The 20,232-nt window shown below is 32.6% G+C and overlaps 1 protein-coding gene across 5 annotated transcripts in view; it reads left to right on the forward strand.

Annotated features, from left to right (window-relative positions):
- The window catches only part of LOC18592819 (uncharacterized), a 44,894-nt gene that overhangs the window by 23,994 nt on the left and 668 nt on the right, over positions 1-20,232 (forward strand). Inside the window, exons 6-12 of one of the 5 annotated variants that reach the window (XR_016028049.1) lie at positions 103-246; positions 376-516; positions 1,756-1,968; positions 15,925-16,068; positions 17,192-19,042; positions 19,151-19,510; positions 19,603-19,650. Coding sequence is in view for 4 of the 5 variants with exons in the window: in XM_088809302.1 (XP_088665428.1) it covers positions 103-246; positions 376-516; positions 1,756-1,968; positions 15,925-16,068; positions 17,192-19,042; positions 19,151-19,506 (2,849 nt within the window). In the remaining variant the exon portion in view is untranslated. Of the gene's footprint in view, positions 1-102; positions 247-375; positions 517-1,755; positions 1,969-15,924; positions 16,069-17,191; positions 19,043-19,150; positions 19,511-19,602; positions 19,881-20,232 lie in introns of those variants that run through there. The other 4 variants (XM_088809302.1, XM_088809299.1, XM_088809303.1 and 1 more) reach the window with 4 other exon arrangements.

Genomic DNA, 20,232 nt, shown 5'->3' on the forward strand with positions numbered 1-20,232 from the left:
ATATAAATGATTTTTGGCTTTTTATTTGTTCTTACTCAAATTTGCAACTGCAAAAAGTATTTTTTTGATATTATTATTGTAATTTTTTTATCACTTTTACAGGTGAAATACCGAGTGAGATTGGAAATCTTATTAAATTGGAGATATTTTATGCCGCTCATATGCACCTAAGTGGACAGATTCCACCTTCCATCTTCAACATTTCTTCATTGAAAAATATTGGTGTCCAAAACAATAGCCTATCTGGTAATTTGCTCAATAATATTTAATTGCATTTTTTAATGTAGTTTATTTCTAGTGCTACCACACACTCACTACATGGGTTATAAATTTTTTTGTGAAATAATTCAAACTTTCACTTTTCTTATTTTTAAGGTAAATTACCACGCATGAGCTTGGATTCAAATCTTAAGATGCTTCGGCTATGGGGTAATCATCTCAGTGGAAATATTCCAAGAAGTATTGGGAATTTAACTAGACTTGAAGAATTAGATCTGGATTATAATAATTTGGAAGGTGAGATTCTAAATGGTATTTTTAAAGCTTATATATTTGATATCATCATTTTCTGCTTAAGATTTCCCATTTTGATTTAAAATTCCTACGACAAAAGATTATAATTGATTAAATTCTTGCTTGCTCCTCTTTGACTTTGTCACTTGAGTGCTGTGATTAAGTCACCTTGGGATCGGAGGTGTATAATGCATAAAGGGTTGCTTGAAGTGGACATTATACTACACGATGAGGTTCATTGCATAATAAAAAAGATAGAGGAAGTCGTGATCTGAAGCCCTCTGTTCTAGTTGTCCTCGGATGAGGTGTATCCCTGATTTTGGCAAAAACTCAAAAATTTTAAAATAATCTTTTTTGATTTTCCTAATGTTTTGGCAAAATTCGAGAAATTGGTGAAGAATATTTATTAAATAAAATTTACAAAACCTTTAAAAAATAAATTTTATAAAAATTATAATTTTCATCATTGTGTTGTCCTATAAAATAATATATATATATATATATATATATATAATGTAAAACAATATAAATGCTAGGGAAAAAAATAAGATTAAAGAGAAGTATAAATTGAATAAATAACTAAATAGGTTTAAACTGTTAAACTATTTACATTACAGAAAAAAGAGTTAAAAGATATCAATTGAATAAATAATTAACTAGGTTTAAATTTTTAAAATGCACTAAGTTGGTGTTAAAAATTAAGTGTTAAAGTTCCATTTCCTTCAATATTTAAATGTTAAAATTAGTTGAAATTTAATGAATTATTTTTAAATATCATAATTTTTTGTAGTTTCTTAGTATTAAAAATTAAAAGAAAACGATAGAGAAACAAATATTTAATAGATTTTTTTACATTCACACTTTACATTTCAATAATTTAAGAAATTATTTAAAAAAAATATATTATTTCACATTCATCTTTTTTTCCGTTCAATTTATTGCATTTAATATGATATATGGTGTATAAATATTAAAATTTAATAGAATTTTATAAAGTTTTATCCCCTTTTTAAATGAAATATTTTCTTAGGAATAACCATACATATGCAACGTCAAACTCCCAATAATCTAACTTTTAAAGGTCATAACTTTTTATTGGATCTCGAACTTATAACAAATTATTTCAATTTTACTCTCATTAATTAAATATCTATATATGCATTTCTAAAATGGAATAACTACAAATTTATTTATGCATTAAAATTCTTTTTCATGGAATAATTTAAATTTGTATTTTTTAAGGTAAATTACCATGTATGAGCTTGGATTCAAATCTTGAGGTGCTTCGACTATGGGGTAATTATCTTTGTGGAAATATTCCTGATTGTATCTTTAATGCTTGGAAGCTCAAAATTCTAAGCTTGAATCAAAACTCATTCTCTGGGCTTATTCCAAGAAGTATTGGAAATTTAACCAAGATTAAAGAATTATATTTGGAAGAAAATAGTTTTGAAGGTAAGATTCTCCATTTCATTTTATAGCTCATATTTTTTGTTTTTATTATTTTTTACTGACCCAAATTTTTGTTTAAAAATTGCTTTGGATTTTATAATTACATGTAGAATTTAAAAGTAAATAACCCCTTGTAGCTAAAAAACCTAGATTTGGCAATGTTTAGGTACATCAATGTATCATTGGTTCCTGCTCGAACCTTACTATTTTCCCTTTGGGCTTGTATTGTTCGAATCCTTGGAACACAATACTCTACATTTAACTTCCTAGCCTTAGAGTCCACTTAGCTGAGGGTTTTCCATGATAGAGTCCTACCCCAACTTTGCTTTCTCAATTATATTCAAATTCAAATTCAAAATAGAGATAATTACATACTGTTTATTTACTTATTTAGATCCCACCATCCCTATGACTGTGTGCGTTAGCTTCCTCATTAACTTCAAACTCGTCTTGACTCGTATGATTAAAGTGTAATTGTGTTTTAGTGTCGAAATCAGGTCATGTAGTTTTCTTATCTAAATATATGCTGTCCGAATCCTACATGAAACTTGCTTCCATAGATAAAGTTGCCACCATTAGAGACTAACTAGCTAACAACATATTTGGTAGCAAGAATGATTAACCCATTACCCCCTTATTCCCTTTTATTCTTTTTTCAAATGTCTGGCTACCTTTTGGATGGAGAATAGCCATTTTTTGGTAATGGCTATTCCCTAAAATCTTGGCTTAACCATTCCACACAAACCTCATGATATTTGCTATTCCATACTTACTAAATAGCATATAAAAGTTATAAAACCAAAATGCCCTTACTCATTTTAGAAAATTATAATTAAAAGACCTTTAAGTAGTTTATTTCCTTCTCATTTTCCTTTTTCTTTCTCTTCCTTTGCCTTTTTCTTTCTCTCTTTAAATTTCCTCCACTTATCACTGAAAGGTAATGGTAGCAACGACTTTAAGGCCAAATTTAGAACTCCTTGGCCCGATTCAGTAAAGGAAACACTGGATTTGGAGTCCATGGCCAAATCTGGTTGGGAAGTGTCAGATTGGCACTCCACAGACAAATCCAGTTACGAGAAGTGCTGATCTAGCATCTTAAATATGTCCACAAGGAGTGCCTATTGGCTAGGCATTTCGTTACTTGTGGCCAACCAGAGGAAAAGAAAAGAAAAGAAAAAAAACAAAACAAAGAATTTAAAAAATGTCTCCATCAGCAACTCTATTAAAATATTTGGAGTAATTCAACTTCCCTTCCAACACCTTCTTTATCTAGCTAACTAGCTTCCATATTCCCTTCCTTTAAAACATGTGTAACTTTCCAACCTGTAATATTTTTTGCAAGTTCTTTAACTGAACCAAACATTATCTAAATCTCCATGGAGTTTCATGAGGCTCGTTAGTTCAATTTACAACATTCAAAGAGTCACTCTCTACTTAAAGATTAACATGTATATGCTCAATAATTTCACTAAAAAGAATAAGAGCTTCTCTAATTGCTTGCAGTTCAACATCGTTTAAGTGACCTTGCCTAATTGCTCTAGAAAATTTTAAAATGGTAGACCTTACATGATCATGCAACACACCCCTTATTCTTGCTAGTCCTTGGTTCTCTATTATCGCACTGTCCACTTTGAATTTCACCCAACCTTCTTGAAGAGCTTGCCATTCAAAGCCCTACCTTGCAATGGTTGATTTAAGCACCATGCATACTAATTGTGGGCATCTAAACATATTGTCTACATTTTCTAACATCTTCAACCATTTTGCTTTACTCCATAAGGCAACTCGTAGCTTAATTAATCATATAGCTTATTAGCATCCCTAGTTTTCCCTTAAAGATAACCTCATTGTGAGATAGTCATATGGATCATGCAATCACTTAACATGCTAACCTCCAAACCTTATGCCTCTTTCCATTTGAACACAACATTCTCTAAGATAAGAAAAATGACTTTGGATTTTCATGAATGACTCAATTAACATCCCAATCTATACATCACAACCCTTTATCCTCTCCAAGTCTCCACACATGAAAAAAATAGGTGTTGCACTTAGGGGTGTGCAAACGCAAACTGAATCAAATAACCAAATTGAATTGAGTTCAATTTTTATCATTTTGTTAGTTCAATTATTTTGAGTAATTGAGTTTGGTTAAAATGGTTAAATCGGTTTGGTTTCAATTGAGAATTTTTCCAACTGAACTAATTGAATTTAAATATACCTATAAAAAGAGGTAATTTGGGGTTTTCCTATCTAAGGGAAATCAATCCCTAATTCCCTTTACTCTAAGTCCTTTTTACTTCTTTCCCTTTTGCTCTCCCTTCTCGCATCTTACTCTCACCATCACTTCTCTTTGATCTCATCTTGTAGTTACCATGTTTTATTTCTTGTATATTGGTCCCATTTTGGCAATGTACTTAATCATCTCAGTTTGGGATTTTGTTATAAGGAAATTTGATTTAGAACGAGTAGATTGTTTGGCACAAGTTGTAAATAGAATATCAATTGATTTTTCTTACTTTAGTATATTTGTATTGGTTAAAGATTAGTATCCGTGCTTATCTTGGTTGTTCTGTTTGAGAGCCTTCAAATGTTCTATCATAAGTTGTTGATCGTGAATCTTGCTTTGTATCATTGAATGCAAATTGTAGCAGAGAACTACTTTTTGTACTCCTTAGACACATTTGATTGATTAAACAAGTTGCCCATTAGCTGTTATAGTTTATTTTGCCTTTGAAAATCAAAGATTTGATTGTTGGAGTTATGTACTACTTAGGTGTTTCCCATTTGCTTGGTGTGAATGATGGAAAAACCTTAACCATGTTGCAAGGGAGCTAAAGTGTTATTAAATCTCCAACTCACCTTTTTAGTTTCTATTTATCATTTGGTTTTCAGTAACCAAACTGAACTAACCGAATTACTTTGATTTTTAGTTTTTCGGTTATTATCAGAACTTGGTTTGGTTTTGGTTTTTCTAAAGAATGAGTTCAATTTTTTTGATTTTGAGAATTTCAAAACCAAAAAGACCGAACAAATTGTTTGGACACCTTTAGTTGCACTATTTCAAGCTGTTGTTTTCAAAGCACACAATTTGCTTGGTTCTCCTCTATTAACCTTTTAACTACCTTCATTTTCACAGTAATACATTCCCACATTAATTGCCAAACAAATAATTCTATTCTATATAGGGCATAGTTAAACCAAATTTGCTTCCATAACTCTTTGCCTTTAGTTAATTGATTACTAACTAAATGATAGAAGGACTTGGATGAAAACTTACCACTAGTTATTGTTTTCCATATTAAGTCATCTTTGAATCCATCACCCAATGTGTATTCTCTTAGGAAGCTCCATAGCCTTGTCCACTGTTTAAACTCTCAACCAAAATGTTGTCTTCTAAGCTCAATTCTCCATTGCCATCCATGGTTAGTGCACTCTCCAAACTCATAGTCTTCCTTGTTTATTGACTTTCAATGAAAATAGCCATGGATCATATTTTCTAGCCACACATCATGCAAAAAATGTATTGGTTTACCATCACCTTTAATAACTCCCAAATTAACTATTAGATGTAAGAAAAATTTATCAGTAGGGAATTAAAGAGAAATAATATTTTTTCTATGTGTTTAGGCATTTGCTAGTAACAGCAGCTTTAGGTAAAAGGGCACAAGGTTCTTAGTCATTCTTAACAGCCACAACTTGCATCCATAAGCCCTCTAGTTCATTTCCATAACTCATAACAATTTTGTTAGAAAGCCCTGTTCATTACTTCTAGATCAACAATTCTCAACTTTTCATCATCTTTAGATTTGTAAATGTTTTCCCATTTCACATAATGCACCCCTTTGTTATTGTTAGAACCCGCCTACAGAAATCTTCTTTGAAGTCTCTCCAACCTTTTTTTTTTTTTTTTTTAATTTCACTAGGCATTTTAAATAAGGACTTCAAAAAGATTGGTAGGCTATTAATTATAGACTTTGGTAAAGTTACCTTCCCTCCACAAGACAAATAATTTAGCCTTCCAACTTTCTAATTTCGCTTCCACCCTTTTAATCAATAGTTTCTATATTCTCAATGATGATTGATTAGTTTTAAGAGGTAAACCCAAATAGGTAGTTGGTAGAGTTTTAGTCTTACAGTGGATCTTGGGTGCCTAACTCATCACCATCTCCTTATTAGTTCTTTTTTTTTTTTTTGAAAGTTAATAATGTATTCAGATAAGAGGAAACCAAATTGGTTTATCTCTAGGAGAAACAAGCAATTCAAATCTATTACTCTTCCCTTAGAAGGTAACTTCCCTGACTTAACACCATATGCCTTGTACCCAAAAATCTATACAAAAAGGAGGGGAATCCTAGCCTCCTTAAACCTCCGTATTAGCTATCAAAAGCAATGTATAACAAAAACCTTCTGTACGCTTTCAAAAATAAGCATAACCTCCTAAGCCTAAGGACAAAGTAGGCAACTGACTGTACAGTACACATCATATTCATACTCCAAACAAAAAAGAAGTCCAAAAACATTAATCTCTACAAAAACCTAGATCACATTCAGCCACTAAAAGGTCTTCCTAGCACATTCATCCCAACATAAGGATGTGAAAAGCAAAGAGCCATAATTCCCAAAAACACACAAAGTCAAGAAAAAGCATCTTAAACCATTTAAAACCTCCCACTGCAGCATCATGAAAAAGTATCCAAACAAAATTTTTGCATACTCATTCCCATCCACTTTAGTCTAGCACATTGATAAGATCCTGTACACATTGAATCCTTGCTTTGGCCAGTTTATCAGTCGATTGATTATTATCTCTAAATGTGTGATTAACCTGCCAGCTTATCACATCTCTCTTCAACCTCTCAATGTGAAGGATCCACTTCTGTAACCTCCATGGCCATTTTGTCGACTGATTCACACATTTGATTGCATTGCTTGAGTCACTCTTAATAATCAATGACTTTGTTTTTCCCCATTTGGAAGCTATAAAGAGAATGAACGCCTCCCTTATAGCTATGATTTCAGCCAAGTTAGCATCCACCACCTCTATAGATTTAGAAAACATAATTTTAATCTGTCCATGTTTATCTCTCATCACACTCCTATTCCAAACTCTCCAAGGCTGCCTTTCGTCCTTCCATCAACATTAAATTTCATTTCCCTCGAAACTAGTTCAGCCCATCCAATCACTTTTCTACCTTGTTTTAGTTGTGTTATTGTTACCCCTAGTGAAGGGTTTTGATACCTAATTATTGTCGAACCATACTTATAAGGCCATTTGGCTTTAGCCCACACCGTAACTCTTAATGTGCTATTTTCCCAAACTTGGTTACCATCCCAGCTAGCTCCTATAAAAACAACTTCATTCCTTTAGAGCCATACTGACCAAGAGATAGCAAAAAATGCCATTGCCCACACTTGACCTTCACCTTCCCTAAGAGCAATGTTGTTCCAGATTTCAAAGAACTCTTTCAATCTACCAGGAACCACCCAACAAACTGCCCATTCAACACTCCATCTCATCCACACTTACCACACCACCTCACAATGAAGAAAAAAATGGTTGACCATCTCTAGGTCTTTTTTACAGAGGACACAGCCAGCTATTTCTTGATTGAGTAGCCTTCTTCTCAAAAGTTTATACTTAATTGCCACCTTCCCATGCAACATCTGCCAGGGGAACATTTCAATTCAGTGCGGTGCAAGATTAAACTATACTTTCTTCCAAACATTGTCTCTGCTAACTCTTCGCGTTGAGTTAAGCTTGCAGAATGATCCAGCAGCATACTGTCTTGAAAGTCGTCTTTTCCAAGCGAGAGTATCTTCAAGCTTTCTGCTCATGTGATATTCCTCAATTTCTTGCTTAAACCAAGACCACTGTTCCTTTTCCCATCCAAACGGCTATCTTCTTAGTTGCACCACCCATACCCACAACTCCCCATCCTATTTACCATAATCTCGAATGTATCCCTCCTTATTTATGGCTAGTGCATAGATTCTTGGGAACCTAACTTTCAAGGGTTGCCTTTTCATCCACTTGTCTTCCCAAAAGAGAATTCGATTGCCATCCCCAACAACCAATTGAACATTAGAATCATCCTACAAGGAAATATTGTTAGTAAAAACCAAAGGCTTTAAGATATTATTCCAAACTCTCAAGTTCCTCCTATTGGTATTAGCCTTCGGGAAAAGATTAGTGGGATTCCTTCTTATTTTCTCAACAATAATCTTTCTCCATATGTTGTGTCTCTCTTTCCCATATCCTCAAAGCCATTTATTTAGGAGCGCTCTATTTTTTAGCTCAAGATTGATAACTCTCAACCTTCCATTTTCTTTAAGATCACACACTTTGTTCCACTCTACATAGTGAATCTTCCCTTTCACCTTGCTCCCACACCACAGGAATCTTTTTTCAATTTTTTCATGCTTTTGTATAACTCCTTTAGGCATTTGGAAAACGAACATATAAAAGATCGGGAGACTACTAAGAACAGACCTTAAGAGTGTCACCGTACCCCCTATAGACAGAGTTTTTGCTTTCCATCTAGCAAGTCAGGCTTCAAACTTTTCGACAATGGGTCTCCATAATTGTAATGACCCTTGGTTACCTCCCAATGGCATTCCCAAATAACTTAAAAGAAGCTCGCTTACCATACAAGCGATTCTCTCAGCCCCTTCCTTGGTAACCTGCTCATTAGTTCCTACTCCTATCAAACTACTTTTACAAAAATTAATTTTCAACCCTGACATTGCTTGGAAGCACCTTAAAATTCGCTTGGTGTTAATAAGACCCCGAACCTCTTGTTTACAGAATATCATCGTATCATTAGTGAACTGCAAATGTGATATCTGAAGCCTATTGGAACCAATCGAAATTCTTTTGCACGCCCCCAATTCCAGCCTTTTATCCATCAGTAGGCTGAATGCCTCTGCCACCATGTAAAAAGGAAAAAGGGACAGCGAACATCCTTGCCTCAATCCTCTACCCATTTTAAAGGGATTAGTAGCCACCCCATTCACCAAGACAGAAACTTTTGCATTCATCACACATCCCATAACCCATTTTTTCCACTTTCATCAAACACCATTTTAGTCATTATAAAATGCAAAAGTCCTCAATCCATAAAGTCATACACTTTTTCAAAATCCACCTTTAGCATGAATCCTCCCTCCCTTGTCTTTTTCAATAGATCCAACACTTCATTGGCAATTAAAACATAGTCAGTGAGTTGTTTCCCTTTAACAAATGCAAATTATTTTTCCCCGATCACCTCCCCAACCACCTACCAAAGCCTATTTGCTAAAAGTTTTGAAACAAGCTTATGCACACTACATACCAAGCTAATAGGTCTATACTCTGAAATACCCATAGGTTTGGTCACCTTAAGGATGAGGGTAATAAAGGAATTTTTAGCCCTTTCCTCCATTATTTCTTGTGAAAAATTTCTTCACATAGCCCATAATGTCATCTTTCAAAACCACCCACTGATTTTTAAAAAACTAGAGATTGTACCCATCAAGCCTCGAGGCCTTATTACCATCACAGCTGCATATTGTATCCTAAACCTCTTCCTCTGTAATTTCTCTCTCAAGAATTATAACAGCTTCACAACTTAATTTTTTAAATGGACAATCAAACCTCCTTACCTCCATTACTTTCTTTTTCTTATAAAAATTGGTGAAGTGATTGACAATAGCCTCTTTAATTTTCCTAGGTTCGGTAATAACTTAATCTTTTACTTTCAGTTAATGGATAAGATTGTTCCTCTTTCTTGCAGAGGCTAAAGCATGAAAATATTTGGTATTATGATCACCCTTAACAACCTATCTAGATCTTGACTTTTGTTGCCATTCTTTCTCCTACACCCTATATAGCCCCTAAAGCTCAACCTTTTTGCTAACTGCCTCCTGGCTACACTCACTGCCCCTTTCCCCTTCTTGTATTTTCTTATTCAAAATATGCAGTTCAGATTCCAATTTGCTTATTCTCTCTTGCAAACTACCAAAGACCTTTTTTGCCACCTTTTAGCATATTTTTCAATCCTTTCAGCTTTGACCATAGCCTATTAACATTTTGGCTGTCACTGCCACTTTGTCCCCAAAAATCCTGCACAATTGATAGGAAACTTGTCTCTTCCATCTAGCAATTGAAGAACTTGAAAGGCCTAGGACCTCAATCCACTTTTCTCAGTGCTAACAATACTGGATTATAATCTGATATTGATACTGGTAAGCATTTTTGGATTATATCGTTTCCTACTTCCAATACTTCAGCATCCATAAAAAAATGGTCAAAATGACTAAAAGTTATCCTTTCTTTATTATTACTCCACATAAACATCCCTCCAACCATAGGGAGGTCCATTAACCCTACCTTGTTTATGAACTTATCAAATCTTCTAGCTGTTCTGTCGATATTCCCCTACCAATTCTTTCCTCCTCCCTCTTAACTGTGTTGAAATCCCCTCTTAGCACCCATTTGACCCCCAAACCTCCCATGATTTGCTTTATTTCCTCCTATACAACCTCTCTCTCCCCCTCATCATTAGGCAACTACATATTGCCAAACCCACACCTAACATTACCATTTCTCAACTCACCAATCAACATAATATAATTTTTATGTAGAATACATTCCCCCAATTTGAAAAAGTTATCTTGCCAGATACTAATCAATCCTCCATACTTTTTGACTCCACTACTTAACCACACACACACTCTCTCTTAGCCATAATTTCTCAAATAACCCATCGTTAACCTTGCTTAATATAGTCTCTTAAATGAATACTATTTTTGGTTTATTCAATTTGATTTGCCTTTCCATAGCTCTCTTTTTCTCCCCCCTTCCAATCTTCTTAACATTCCAAGTAAGTAAAATCATGGAGAAAAAACACTCATTTGATTCCCTGGAACCTGCCGCCATTACTCGCTCCTACTTGATGTTTGTTTCCATCACTTGATCCATGAATGTTTTGATAATTTTCTCATTTCCTCGAAAATCCATGCCCAGGCTTTTGCTTATATCCATGGTCACAATTGCTTCGTTCCACCTAGCTTTGGTCCTTCTTTTTGTTTCTAAATTAGTCTCTACAGCCTTCCTTTTACAGTTGTTATCCATCTCACCTTCTTTGGTTTCCTTCAATAATCTCTTTATTTTCTTCTTCATTTTTTGCTATTTTTTAGACTTCCCTTTCCTTTTGATTACCTCCCTTAGCTTTGAATCCTTACTCCTAATTACCCTATTATTTTGACAATACTTCTCATCATGATTACTCTCTTGAGTCTCTACCACCTGAATTCCTTTTGTTGTGTTCTTTTGTACCTTTTTGTTATCCCTATTATCCCCTTGCTCTTCTATACCCTCAAGCCACTTCTTTATTGCAGACTTTTTTAGTTGCACCTTGGTTTTCCTCTTTGATTTTCTTTTCTTGTTGCTAATAAATTCCTTGAGAACCATTTCGCTAGATATTGAGAGACCAGGATCTTTTAGTCTCCCTCTTAGTATGCTTCTCCCTTGTAATTCCACTTCATCCACAAACTAATCTCCTTCCTTTTCAGACGTTAAAGTCTTCTCAATATCTTCATATTGCCCATCATGAAAGTTCTGTCTCCCTTTTGTAATTTCGCACATTCCATATTCCTTTTTATTTCTAGGTGCCCTAACTCTTCGTCATCAGCCCATCTTTCTTTGTTCTTCTTCTGGTTACTATTTTCCCTTGGCCCTATGCTTGCTCCATCCTCAATCTCTTTTATCTTTTTTTTTATTTTTCCTATTAAGCCCCCTTTGCTTAGCCCAACTAACCAGTCCACTTTTTCCTTATTAATTCTAATACCAAATAAACTACTATTCTAGAAGTTTATCTTCAACCCAGATACTATTTAGAAGGAATGTAACATTTTCTTCATGTTTATTAATTCATCAAAATTTGGCTAGCATGTGTCATTTGCAAATTGCAAGTGTGTCATTTTTAGCCCATTATCCCCTATTAAGATACCACTACAAATGTTCTTCTCCTTTGCCTTTAGCATCATACAACTAAACATGTTAGCAACCATATTAAAAAGAAAAAGAGATAAAGGACAACCTTGCCTTAACTCCCTTTATAGCTTAATTATCTTGGTAGGAAACCCATTTATTACACAGATATTGAGGCAGTAGTCACACACTTCATTTTGCGAACCAAACATGCTGTAAGAGTTTTCCGTGATAGAGTCATGTTTTAACTTGAATTTCTCTTTATTTGAATTAAGGAAAATTTTGGCCTCACCCACCCACAATAATATGCACTGAACCTTATTAGGTTAGAGCCCCTCTTACCTCATACAATTCTCAAAAAATCATATTTTACTTTTATCACATGTTTAATCAAAAATTTGTAAGAGTCCTAAACTCCTTTGTACTCCCACCTTCGTCAATATATTTGCTTCATTGTTTGCTTCCCTCAATACATGAGTTATCATCCAAGTCAGGATTAATTTTTACATGCTTTCTTTCTTATCAAACATTTTCTAAATCTCCAAGAGGCCTTTTAAGGTTTATTTATCCATAACACTATATTCTTAGGATCACTTGCCATCCATAAATTAAACTATTTGTGCTGCATTATATTAATGAAAATGCAAAACACGTCTTTGATTGCCTAAATTTTAGTAAGGTTCAAATCCCCCTCACCAATTGACTTTAAGTACTTGACTTTGATTGAACCTCTATGGTCCCTTAGAAGTCCTCCAATACTTGCCTTTCTTGGATTGCCAAAAGATGCCCCACCAATGTTGAATTTGACCTATCCTTTTTATGGAGCCATCCATTTAACTTTCGATCTCACAACTCTAGTTTTGTCTAACATTTTCACCTTGTATGGACATTTCGATATATGCTTCGTCAATTATGTTAATTCAAGCCACTTTATCTTTGCCCATACTATAACACATAGTTAATTAGATCATAAAGCTAAGAGATATCCCTTACCTTCTTGTTAAGAAATCACATCATTATGAAACAACCATATTGACCATGTAATTGCATAAAAAGCAAGCATCCAAACCTTTTGTCTATCCCCACTATCAAACATTATTTTCCATGACAAGAAAAATAATTTTGGATCGTTAGATATGATATAATTTATGTTCCATTCTAAGCACCACTTACACCAAACCTTCCAAGACTCACAACATGTAAAAACAAATGTCTAATAGTTTCTGAACTCTACTTACACAATAGGTAAAGAGTCTGTTCAGCCCCAATTAAACTTTTTGTTTTCTAGTTCAGACTCAACTGCTATCTTTTCCCACATTAGTTGCCACATAAATCTTAACTTTGTAAGAAGCATAACAAAATCTTTTTCCACAGATCGTTGTTTTCATCATGGGAATTTAATACAAGTTTACCAAAAGATTTTGAGGAGTACCTTTCTAGATAAGCTCATCATCTGGATAATCACTCAAGGTGTATTCTCAATGGTAACTCCATAATCTTGTCCAGGCATGAAATTCCCAATTGAATAATTGATGCCTTAGCTCAATTTTCCATTGTTAGCCACTATTTTTCCATGCCCTGTAATCACAAAGCCTTCCTTCCTTGCAAAAAGAATTTGTTAATAGGCATTAAAGGAGATATGATATTTTTCTAAGTGTTTGAGCAATTACAAGTGACCACAGCATTAGGTAACAGGGCACACACATCATAGTCCTTCTTTGTTGCCATGATTTCTCTCTATAGACTTTCGGTTCATTCGTATACCTCCACAACAATGTAGTAAGAAAGGCTCTATTTTTTATTTCTAGATTGACCATCCTAAGTTCTTCTTCTTTGTAGTTATTGACATTATCCTATTTAACAAAGTGCACTACCCTCCTAATTATTGCCAACCCAAAGAAAGCAGCTATGCATTTTATTCAATTTATCCCTAATTCCTCAAGGCACCTAAATAAAAAGACATAAAAAAGGTAGGTAAACTGCTAAGTACTAACTTCAACAGTGTAACTCAACTTTCACAAGATAACAACTTTGATTTCCACCTTTCTAATTTTGCCTCAACACACTCCACCACTAGTAAACCTAACTTTGATTGTGACCTCTAAATTTTCATCGAAGCTTGACTAGCACTCAATGGTAAATCCTAATACGTAAATGGTAAGACACTTACCTTACAATGAACTTTAGTAGCCCAAGTTCCTAAGACATTAGTATTAACCTTAACACACATAAAGCTACTTTTCTAAATATTTATCTTTAATCCAGACATAATTTGAAAGCATCGTAGTACTTTCTTCATATTTATTAAGCACTCAAGTTTAGGTTGACAAAACAGTAAGGTATCCTTAGAATATTGCAAATGAGACAACTACAAACCTCGAGCACCAAAATAGATTTTGCTACAAATGTGCTCTTCTTTAGCTTAACCATTAGACAACTGAAGACCTCTAAAACCATGTTAAACAAAAAAGGAGACCATGGACACCCTTGCCACAATCCCTTTTGCAATTTAATTGGTTTCGTGGGTGTCCCATTTACAAGCACATAAATTAAGATAGTTGAAACACATTCCATAATCCATTTTCGTCATCTCCTCCCAAACCCTATCTTTTCCATTATCAACTCTAAGAACTCCCAACTCACACTATCATAAGCTATCATCTCATTAGCTATAAAGGCTGAATCTAGGAATTGCCTAGCTTGTACAAAGGCAAATTAAAGTATCATAAATCTTTTTATAGTTTCTTCATATTAAAAGACAACAATAAAACAACAAATATCTAATGGATATTTTTTACACTCACACATCACCTTTCAATAATTCATGAAATTATGCAAAAAATTATATTATTTCACATTTTTTCTTTGTTGAATTTTTTCACTTGACTTTATTTATTTTTATTTGATTTCTTAATTTTCAATTAACAAACAGATTTTTACTTTAAAATTTATAATTTGGTCTAACAAAGTTGTATCTTTTATTTTATTTATCTATTGAAAATAAACAAAAATATTATCAAATAATATTTTATTTATTTAAAGCACATTTAGAAAGAACTCTTCTCAACAATTCTTTTGTGAGAAATTCCAACCGAATAACTCAATTATGATTTTACTCTTTACAACCTGCTTTTGCTTTTCTTTTCATTTTTATTTGTACAAGAGGGAACCATGCAGCGCAAACTTCATATCTCTACTCAAAACTTATGCCACTTTTACGATTTAAGCTAAGTCCAAGTGGCATTTGCTTTTGTCTTTTAGCAACTCTTTAAAAAATAAAAGCAAATAGGAGTAGTAAAATGTAAATATATAAAAAAAATTGATAACCAATATGAGTCCAAATCATAATAGCACTAGACCCTAAACCTAGGCTCTAATTTATGCAAATCAAATAGTTTTTTTTTTTTGTTTTTTCAATAAGAATGAAATTGTTTCTTTGAATTTTTTTGGTAATTTTACTAATTTAACTTATAATTTCATAAATTTAGAGCAAATAGTTTCACTAATTATGAATTGTATTAATATTAAGAAAATAATTATTAAATAAATGAGGTAATGGAATTTGGTTTTAATTATGTTTGCAAGTGGTCAGATCCATTGGGAAGTGAGTAGACGGTCTTTCCCTGGAGACCTTTTCTATAAAAAATAGAAGCCTCCTTATTGGTCCAATTCTGTATCGTACGATGATATATGTCACCCTCAAACATAGGAGAATACAACAATCTTCAAAATTTTACATCATATTATGAAAATTTAACCACGTTCAAAAAGATTGATCTAAGTTACATTGATTTGGAATGTATGGTTCTATATTTTATAACTACTCAAACTTGTGGCATTACAAAAAGTATTTATTACTTTATAATTCAAAAACTTCAACAAAAATAAAATTTTTTTGTGCACGTGATTTTGATTGCAAGTAGATCTCTATATTATTATTGTAATGTTAACAAACCAAGTAGTCTTCTTTTTTAATTTTTTTGCAGGTGAAATTCCATATGAGATTGGGAATCTTATTGTATTAGAGAAATTTTATGCAACTGATATGCACTTAAGTGGGCAGATTCCACCTTCCATCTTCAATATTTCTTCGTTGAAAGAAATTGTTCTTTTTAACAATAGTCTATCTGGTAATCTACTCAACAACATTTAATTCCATTTTTTAATGTATTTATTTTAGAAGTAGAAAATATGCTAGTCCTCCTCATATGCACACACCCATTACATACATGAAAAAAACATATAATAACATTTTGTGGTGAAATGGATAAAGAATATTTATTAAATAAATTTTGTAAAAAAATAAAAAAATTAAAATTTTGATCATTGTGTTGTCTTAAAAGAGCATATATATATTATATATATAATGTAAAACTATATATATGATAGAAAAAATAAAAGTAAAAGAAATATAAATTGAATAAATAACCAACTAGGTTTAAATTGCAAAATTATTTACGTTACAAAAAAATAAGAGTAAAAGAAATATAAATTCAATAAATAACTAAGTTGGTGTGACACTAACTCACCTATTGGCATCATCACAGAATTTTGATTCATATTAGGATTGTTACTAATCATGGGTCAAGCAATATTGAAGGGAAATGCAAAGTTTGAAGAGATATTTAATAGTGAATTTTTAGTTATGAAAATTTTTAAAAATACTTCAATTATTTATTGCAATATTTTGTTGAAAATTACATACTAAGTATCATAACTGAATTTTTTGTAATAGAGATGTATGATTTTTTAAAAATTTTGCATTAATAAAAGTTGAAAAGAATGAATATATTATCAAAAAGAAAAAAAATACAAGGTTAACATAATTAAATGATATTAAATTCTTTAAATAAAATTGACTTAATAGATTGAGTAGATTTTAACTACTTAACATATTGAACAAATTTTATTTAAAAAGGTACTCTTAACGGTATAGAAAATTGAGTCCAAGCATTAAATATTTATGGTGTATCTTTTGTGATAATGAATTTTATAAAATTTTTATCAACCTTTTTAAATGAAATATTTTCTGATAAATGACCGTAAATGTAACATGAAACTCCCCATAATCTAAGTTTTAATGGACAACTTTTTGTTGGGTCTCGAACTAATAACAAAGTATTTCTTTTTTACTTTATTTGTGCACTATAAAACTAAAAATTTATGTGTGCATCGTTTTCTAAAATTGAATAACTGCTCTACATCATTTTTTTTTTGGAATAATTCAAACTTGTATTTTTCTTTTCTTTTAAGGTAAATTACCATGTGTGAGCTTGGATTCAAATCTTGAGGTGCTTCTCTTATGGAATAATTATCTTAGTGGAAATATTTCTGATTGTATCTCTAATGCTTTGAAGCTCAAAATTCTAGAGTTGAGCCAAAACTCGTTCACTGGCCTTATTCCCAATACACTTGGAAATTTAAGTTTTCTTGAGGTCCTACGCCTTTGGTCAAACCATTTAACCATCGAAACTCCAAACCATGAGTGGAGCTTTCTTTCTTCATTGGCAAACTACAAGAATTTAAGGGTCTTAGATATATCATCCAATCCATTGAATGGCATTCTTCCAACTTCTATCTTGAATCTTTCTGCATCACTTCAACAATTCATAGCTAATGATTGCAAAATTAAAGGTGTCATTCCTATGGAAATCGGTCGCTTAAGCAACATTATAGTTTTAAGCCTTTCGCAAAATGAATTAAGTGGATCTATTCCAGCAACAATAGGAAGGCTACAAAATGTCCAAGGCTTGTATCTTAATGCTAATAAATTACAAGGCCCTATTCCATACAGTGTCTGTCATTTGGAGAAATTGAGCGATTTATCATTGAGTGCTAATATGCTTCAAGGACCTATACCCCCTTGTTTGGGTGATTTGACTTCTTTGAGAAACCTGTACTTGGATTCCAACAAATTGCATTCGACAATACCTTTCACATTTTGGAGCCTTAAAGATATGTTGAAAGTAGACTTGTCTTCAAATTATCTTAACGGTTCACTTCCGCTAGATATTGGCAATTTGAAGGTATTAACATATTTGAATTTGTCAAGGAATCTATTTTCAAGTGATATTCCAATCACAATTGGAGGTCTCAATAGTCTACAAATTTTATCTTTATCTAGCAACAGGCTACAAGGTCCTATTCCTTTATCATTAGGTGACATGATAAGTTTGGAAACTTTGGATTTGTCTGATAACAATTTGTCTGGAATCATTCCCAAGTCTTTGGAAAGACTTTCTTATCTCAGATACTTTAATGTGGCTTTCAATAAATTGGAAGGAGAAATCCCCACTGAAGGATGCTTTCGAAACTTCACAGCTAAATCATTCATGAATAATTATGCACTTTGTGGTTCACGTCAACTACAAGTTCCTCATTGCAAAAACAACACCCATCGACCATTGAAGACAATCTCAATGCACATTCTGAGGTATGCTTTACCAATAATTGCTTCGATAATGGTGGTACTTACCTTTATTATTGTCTTAAAAAAATTCCAGAATCGAAGTACAAATCTTTCAATGAATGAAGGTTTAACTCTAGATGTACATAGTAGAAATCTGTATAATAGACTTTTAGAAGCGACTGATAGATTCAATGAAGGCAATTTACTTGGTTCTGGGAGTTTTGGCTCTGTATACATAGGAACAATGTCAAATGGGAGAAATGTTGCCATAAAAGTTTTTAATTTGCAATTAGAAGGAGGATTCAGGAGTTTTGATGTTGAAAGTGAAGTGATGCAAAATATACTTCATCGCAATCTTGTCAAGGTTATTAGTTTTTGCTCTTGTATTAATTTCAAAGCCTTAGTGCTTGAATTCATGCCCAATGGGAGCCTCGAGAAATGGTTATATTCTAACCATTATTTCTTGGATATCTTTCAACGAATCAACATAATGATAGATGTTGCATCGGCATTAGAATACCTCCATTTGGGACATCCAAATCCTATAATCCATTGTGACCTAAAACCAAGTAATGTCCTACTTGATGGAGACATGGTTGCACATGTGGGAGATTTTGGCATTGCCAAATTGTTGGGAGAAGCAGAATCTATGAAACAAACCATCACACTTGCAACTATTGGATATATGGCACCAGGTGATATCATTTTCTTATTTGGTTTTTTTTTTCTACATGTATGGATGCATTAACATTCATTTTATAGGATGACATCTTTTTAATGATCCAATTATGTTTAACATGCAGAATATGGATCAACAGGAATTGTTTCTGTAAAAAGTGATGTTTATAGTTATGGTATTTTATTAATGGAAACTTTCACAAGAAGGAAACCAACAGATGAAATTTTTGTTGGAGAAATGAGTATGAAGGATTGGGTGAAAGAGTCATTATCTAATGAAACAATTGGTGTTGCTGATTCTAGTTTATTACGAAGTGAGGAAAGACATTTCATGGCTAAAGCAAATTGTATATCATCTATTATGGAATTAGCTTTGGATTGTTCAGTTGAGTTACCTGAAAAAAGGAAAGATATGAAGGATGTCGTTTTCATACTTCAAAAGATCAAAATAAAGTATCTGAACAACATTAGGCAGGTTTAATATGGTAAGCAATGAGTTTGTGTATTGTTATCCATATATAGTTTATATAAGTTCCCTCAAAGAAAGCTTTTTTTTAAGTTTTATATTTTCTTGCAGATTCAAGACAACAACTATTGGAATGCATATTTTGGGTCCATATTCAAGGTATTTTTGTCCTTTTCCTTTAATAGATTGCTTACAGGATGCATAAAATAAAGATCTTGAATTTTGGCAGATTAATTCGATCCTTGTTTTATAATGTTAAATTTTGGAAAGTTGTTAAATTCATCAAAGTTATCTTGCATTTTACTCATCTAAGTTTGCAAATTCCTATTACCTATCCATCGCAACAAGTTGGATTCTTCCATATATATCATTTGATGCTCTTATTTTATCAACTATATACAAATTAAGTATCTTTTTCTTCTTTTTGTTTTTGTAATTTAGGAGACATGATGAGAAAGAATAGTGATATAGGCATTTTCAAGCTTAATGAACTTTGATGTTTCATGTAATTATGGTTAGCAATTTATTACCAAATAAGAACTCAAGCTAATGCAAGTGTCATGTAATTTTCTTGAAATTGCTATTCAATGGAGAGTTGTTTTGGTTTATGAATTTGACTGGGTTAAGTCTTTTGATTTGTTATGCTATTAAAACTAGGGACGATTTTTTTTAGCCCTTAAAGATGAAGTGTTTCGAAAATAACCCTTTTTTTAATTTTAATTTTTTTTAGCCAAGAGAAAA

Source organism: Theobroma cacao, chromosome 8 (genome assembly GCF_053813885.1).
Source record: "Theobroma cacao isolate CCN51 chromosome 8, ASM5381388v1, whole genome shotgun sequence".
NCBI lineage: Eukaryota > Viridiplantae > Streptophyta > Magnoliopsida > Malvales > Malvaceae > Theobroma > Theobroma cacao.